General features: G+C 40.7%; 1 protein-coding gene across 1 annotated transcript in view; it reads left to right on the forward strand.

The window, feature by feature from the left end:
* DYTN (dystrotelin) overlaps positions 1 to 6921 on the forward strand; it is a 50296-nt gene that overhangs the window by 23987 nt on the left and 19388 nt on the right. Inside the window, exon 10 of the mRNA XM_008056147.1 lies at positions 5895 to 6054. Coding sequence (XP_008054338.1) covers positions 5895 to 6054 — 160 coding nt within the window. The remainder of the gene's footprint in view (positions 1 to 5894; positions 6055 to 6921) is intronic.

Here is a 6921-nt window from a genome sequence, read left to right on the forward strand (position 1 = left end):
GGCCAGTGTAAGGACTTGGGTTTTGACTCTGGGGAACCTTTGCAGGATCAAGAGTAGAGGTTCTAACTTAAGCTTTAAAACAGCCACCCTGTTGCTGTATTGAGAGCAGGCCAAAGGGTTGAGAGTTAGAAGCAACGCTAGGTGAACATTTCCCTAAATTTTCTTTCAATGTTTCATTCAGAATTTTTAATTCAAATTGTCAACCCATTTGGAATTTATTTTAGCAAAAATCTAGCTTTGCTTTCTTTCAGATAGATAGTAAATTATGCAACCTTGTTCCTACTTAATTAAAATGGCCAACTTTGTCACCTGTTGGTTTTCCTTGTGTACTTGGCTAATGAATAGCATTTGTATTCTCATCCTCAGCTCTGAGTGCCTGTTCTCGTGTTTGTACTAAATAAGATGGTCACGGTGGCCCTATAGGAAGCAGGAAACAGTTATCATCAACTGAGCTGGAAGAGGTAATGGGTGGAGCCAGCTTGTGGGGGAAGACTAGGAGTGCAGTTTGAGACACGTTAAGGTTGAGATGCCTCTGAGACATCCATGGGAGGTAATGAGTAGGCAATTGACTATTCATACTTGGAATTTGGGAGAAGGGTCTGTACTGGAGATGTAAACTGGAGGTTGTTGCCATCTATATGGTTTTTAAAGCCATGAGATTGTATGAGATCACCAATGAGGGAGTGTAGATAGAAATGGGGAGTGAGGACTGGGCCTGTGACACTTCATGATACAAAGCTGGAGAGAAGAAGAAAGCCAGTGAGGGAGACTGAGAAAGAGTGATGGGTAGGTGGGTAGAAAAACAAGGGGAGATCCTGGAAGACAGGTGAAGATGTGTTCAAGGAGAAGAGCACGGGACCCACTGTCAAACGCTGCTGCTGGATCGTGTGTGGATTCAGCCATGAAGAGATCACTGATGACCTTACAAAGAGCATCACAGGACAGTGGCCATAGAAAAGTCAGACTAGAGGCAGTTTAAGTAAACAAAGTTAAGAGAGTATTTTGTTATGATGAAGAAGGGATCAGCATGTGCACCTATTCCAGGAAATGAGTTATTAGAGAGAAAACACTGGTAATTTAGTGCAAAAAGGGAGACTTGTAGGAGCAATGCCATGCAGCAAGTGGAGGTGGTACACATGAGGAGGGGGTAACTTTAGAAAAGTGGCATCTATTAACATCAAATATACACGAGATTTAACCAGTGATCCATTTTATTGTAGCCTTGGAAAATTGGCAATAACAACCGCATTGTCCCCTGGTAGAAAAATGTTGACACATATATGATACCAACATACATTAGAACATAATGAATCCACTTAAACAAACGGGCTTTTGCTACTTCAGAGAAAAGCAAGTGGCAGAATAATGTGTGTAGGAGTATCTCATTTTTTTTCAAAAACAAATTCAGAGCCAGGCATGGTGGCTCACACTTATAATCCCAGCACTTTGGGAGGCCAAGGAAAGAGGATTACTTGAACTCAGGAGTTTGAGGCCAGCCTAGGCAACATAGAGAGACTTCATCTCTACAAAAAACAAAAATTAGCTGGGCATTGTGGTGCATGCCTGTAGTCCCAGCTACTTGGGAGGCTGAGGTGGGTGAACCGCTTGAGCCCAGGAGGTAGAAGCCGCAGTAAGTTATGATCATGCCACTGCACTCTGCCCTGGGTGAGAGAGTGAGACTGTGACTCAAAAAAAAAGTCAGTACGTGTGTTGATGTTTATAAACGTATGAATACAGAAAATGGTGCGCATGTGACCCTGCTAGGACCCTGATCTTGAACTTCCCCTAGAACTGAGAAATAAGTGTCGGTTGTTTATGCCACCCAGCTCACGGGATTTTGTTATAGCAATCTACATAAACTAAGACAGAATGGAACAACCCTGCAGTATGAAAACTATCCCAGATGGAGTTGGATAAAATGTGCTACACAAGGAGTATGTCACTAAGAAGTTATGAGTTACCCTGGTTTGTTTTTTTTTTTGCCCTGAATGCCCACCCCTTAGTGAAGTAACTAAGTATACCACAGAACAAACACTTCTTTCCCTATATGCTTGTTGCGTCTTGTAGAAATTATCACATTATGTCACAAAAGATTGTGCATTTGTCTTCTCATTAAATGTGAACTCTCTGTGAGCAGGGAGTTGTCTACTTTTTTGTGGTTGTTTCTTTTCTCCGCTGTAACTCAAGATGGTTAGATGCTTTAGAAATCATTTTTGAATATAGAAATGAAACTAAATGGAATTGTATAAACCAGATTATGCCTGACCTTAAAAAAGTCTGGTCTATTCTATCACCCAATAAACCCTTACCTGCACTTGAACCCCTGATATCTGACCTGAACAAGATGACCGGGAAAGTTTTCTGCCGTCATTCTTAATGTCTTTGCACCCTTGCATCTAGGTTGTCAAGGAGGAGGGAAAGTAAAATCTTCATTCCTATTATTTGGTGAATTGGCTCTCTGTCAACTCAAATGTCTGGAAAATAGCACAGAGAAAAAGGTTGGGCCTCTTCACTGCTATTTGGGGCACTGACTTTAGCATCTGACTTAACATTTTCTAAGAAGGCTTTCCTCAAGTGTCATACCTGATCATTAAACAGTGTAAATTTTCTCATTAAACTCGACAGCAGGCCCTCCCTTCAGTGCAAGAGTCCTAGAGTCCCTGCAGATGGAAGACCACCTGGATCAGTGCGAACAGCTGCCACAGGAGCTCCTGTGCCTGCACATGCATCCCCAAGAATACCTCAGTCTCAACAGACTGAGGTTGGCAGACCATGCTGTCAGGTGAGTCCAACAAAAGAGGCTGCCATGAGTGCACAGGGACCTGGCCATCCTGTCATTGGCCCATCAAGCTGCCCCAGAGAGGGAGGTAGTATTCAGATGTCCCAGGACCCAAGAGAAACCCAGGAATATATGTGTTAAGGTAAGTTTTTGTCTCTAATTATAAGGTGTTGCATATTGATTTGATTATAGATAATTTGGAAAAGAACAAAATTAAAATAGTAAACAACCCCTTACATGCCTACTGTTAACATTTATTGTGCTTCTCTCCCTGTAAACATTTTTAAATGAGCCTAGGTCATACTGTAAAATGTATTGATTATGTAGTTCTCCATCAGCGAAAGTTACATTGTGAGCATTTTCCATGATCATTGAAATTCTTCAGAAACCTCTTGATGGTTATATACTTTTTTATTTAAATAGGCATAACATTATTTCTTTAACTCCCTTTTCCTTCTCTTGTTGGATGTTTGGATTATTTCTAATTTTTACTATAATTTTAAAATGTGCTATTAAAATTCTTGCACAGTATTTATTGTTCATGGTTCCCCAATTACTTCTTTTGAATACATATCTAAAATAGAATCACTAAAATGAAAAGTGGGAACATTTTTAAGGCTTTTCATACTTATCACTAAATTACCTTTTAGAAAGAAATACCAAATTATACTCCCAGTGGGTGTAAGCACCTTTCTCACATGATCCTTGCTAATGCTGACTATTACCATGTTTAAATTTTTGTTAATTTTATTAACAGAATGTATTTTATTTGCCTTTCTTTGTATTTCACTAAGAGTGAAATGAAACGTTTCCTCACAGAGTTTCGAATTTTTCCTTCTGTCAGTGCCCTCCATCCATCTTTATGGAGGTATCAGTTTGATTTATCAATATGTTTAAACTTTTTATATTTTAAATTTGACTATGGGAAAACTTTCTTCCTAATTACTTTCTTTTCACCTTACTTAGAATATGACATGTTCAATTCTTATGAAAACATTATCAATCTTTTCCTTTGAAATTTCTTACATAGTTTTATGCTTGGAAAATTTTTCCTATTAAGAAATCAAATGACTCTTTAACTGTATTTTATTTGAGCATGATTTGATTATCTTGATGTTTCACTTTTAAATCTATCTGGATTTTATTTTGATGTATAATAAGAGGTGAAGAAAGTTCTCGTTCCTTTTTACTTAAATAAATATATATCTTTTTCATTGTTGTGGGTGCTTCCTTTAGTATTGCTAAAAATCTCACTATTTTAAAATGCACTTTGGGTTTTTTGCTTGTTTGTTTATTTGAGACAGTGTCTCCCTCTGTTGCCCAAGCTAGAGTGCAGTGGCCCCATCATTGCTCATTGCAGTCTCAAACCCCTGGGCTCAAGCAATCCTCCCACCTCAGCTTCCTGAGTAGCTGGGGCTATAGGCATGAGCCCCGTGCCTGGCCAGAATGTGTTTTATCGCTACCTATTCAGCTTAGCTGCTTTTCATTTCATCTACAGAGGAACATTGTTTGAATATTCATTAACATAGATCCATTAACATAGAGCAAGTTTTTCCTGTTTAATTTATTTTCTTAACCACTTTACTGAGGTATGATTGACATGTCAAAAAGCTGTGCATATTTAGTGTATATACCTCAATGAGTTTGGAGATACGTATATATCGTGTGTGTGAATTAGATTGTGTAACTGCACTTTGAGCATAGGAGCATCTACCTTGGTGGGCAAGGATATAAACCCAAACCTCAGTCACTATCAGAAATAGGTTGAATTCCTTTGAAAAAACATCATCCTGCTCTTACAGTGGATTTTTAGGCATCTGGGTTAAATTCAAACCCACAAAGTGTTTTCTGTGTTTCTTACCTCTCTAGATCATGGTCCGCATGAGGAGTGAACTGTGCAGGGCTCGGGAGTCCATGAATGCTCTGCAGGTGGAAAGCAGGTAGGAGCTGCAGTAATGCCAATGCCAACACAGAGGCTATGCCACAGCATTGCCCTGGAGACCACAGAGCAATATCCTACAGTGATGTTACTATACTCTTTTTTTTTTTAATTTGGAAGAAATTCTTTAAGTTGAGAAATCTCATGGTCCACTGGAATCCAACGTGTCAGTAAAAAGATTTGACTCTATGAAGCATAACAAAACTCACCTGGCTAATTATATTACATTTTGATTTTTGGTTGCCTAATTTTGTTTCTTGGAATCTGGTTAAGCACTTTTAGTGAAGTATTGATTTGTGTACATCTTGTGTATTGTGTATCTTGTATATGTGTGTTTTACCTACATCTAAAGATCACTATATATTTTCCAGCAACATGTAACTTTCTACTAGGGCACCAGGCTGATTGGTCTACCATCATTTTGTTTGTTTGTTTGTTTGTTTGTTTGTTTGTTTTTTAAGAGACAGAGTCTTGCTATATCACCCAGGCTAAAGTGCAGGGGCACCATCACAGCTCACTGTAGCCTTGAACTCCTGGGCTCAAGTGATCCTCCCATCTCAGTTTCTCGAGTAGCTGGAACCACAGGCACACACCACCATGCCCAGCTAGTTCTTTTTTTAATGTAGAAACGGGGTCTTGCTATGTTGCCCAGGCTGGTCTCAAATTCCTGACCTCAAGAGTTCCTCCCATATGGCTTCCCAAAGTTCTGGGATTACAGGCACGAGCCACTGCTCCTGATCTTTTAGTTCCTTTTTAAACCAATGAACAACTAATTGGAAAGAGAAGCCAACACAGACCCACAACCCATGACTTACACCACTGTCGTCCTCTGTGGTCTTGGTTGAGTGTCAGGTGCTTAGCCACAATGGCTACACTGTCATTCTGAATGAGTGTTTCTGAACAAAATGATAAGGGATAAGTCAATATTATCATTTAAGGAGCCAGTAGGGGTATGCTGCCCAAAGTGACTTGTCATGTGCCTGGTGAGCTTTCAGAAACACCTCGAAAGCCAACAAATGCTCAGAGGAATTGTGTCCACAACGCACAACAGTGCCAAACAGGACTGATCAGTGTCAGATAATAGCCGAGGCACAGGCTTCTCTAGGATCCTCCCTAACTTGTCGTAGCTGTAGTTAGTGTGCCCTTCCAAACCACGTGAATCTGTTCTCTTTGCAGACTCCTTAAAAAGCAGTTAAACAGATACAAAGACAGGTTGCAAGCAATGTGCACCTTCCAGGGGGAAAGAAGCTGCCAACTTGAAACAAAGATTCACGAACTCACAGTCAACCAGGATGGTCTGTGGACCAAGATGCGCCAGATGGGCCAGGACCTGCAGGTACAAACCATGGGAAGCCATTAGGACAACGGGAATCTCACCTCACGGCCTCCAGCCAAGGGGGGCCACACATGTCTCACCTCACATACTTCAGCCAAGGAGACCACACAAGTCTCACTTTGAGGCCTCTAGCCAAGGGAGACCGCACAAGCCTCACCTCTCAGCCTCCAGTCAAAGGAGGGCTGCAGCCTACACTTGCCACCTGCTGTGACCAGCCTCTCCCCTTGCCCTCTGCCTCCTGTGCCCTGACCCCCTGAACTTCCACACACACTCCCATGGAGGTGGTACCTTTGGAAGACAGCAAGATCCATTCCAGCTAGAAACAACAGGCCAGGCAAAGCAGTTCTTCCCAGCATTTGGCTCTTAAGCCTTCTGGTCAGGATCTCTTATATGTTCTTTAAAGTTTCTAAGAATGCCAAGCAGCTTTTGTTTCTGTGGATTATAACTATTGCTTTTACCATATAAAAATTAAAACTGAGTTGTTTAAAATGTATTTGTGAACTAACAAAAACAAAAAAAATAATAAGCTGGCTATATATATTTATTAATATATCTTTTTAAACAATAACTATATGTTTTTTAAAAACTTAGAAGTGACATTTTACTTCTTTCCAAATCTCTTTAATATCTGGCCTTATAAAAGATGACTGAATACTCATAACTGCTGCGACAGTCACTCTGCTGTAGGATGTTTGGCTTGAAACATATAAAGGAATCAGGCCTTACAGAATCTGCAGTTGAAAAAGAAATGTCAGCCGGGCTCAGTGGCTCAGCCTGTAATCCCGCGCCTTTGGGAGGCTGAGGTGAGTGGATTGCCTGAGCCCGCGGGTTCGAGACCCGCCTGGGCAGTGAGACCTCATCTCTACA

This window comes from Carlito syrichta, unplaced genomic scaffold, assembly GCF_000164805.1.
Source record: "Carlito syrichta isolate Samal-C Ts95f unplaced genomic scaffold, Tarsius_syrichta-2.0.1 Scaffold302257, whole genome shotgun sequence".
NCBI classification, from domain to species: domain Eukaryota; kingdom Metazoa; phylum Chordata; class Mammalia; order Primates; family Tarsiidae; genus Carlito; species Carlito syrichta.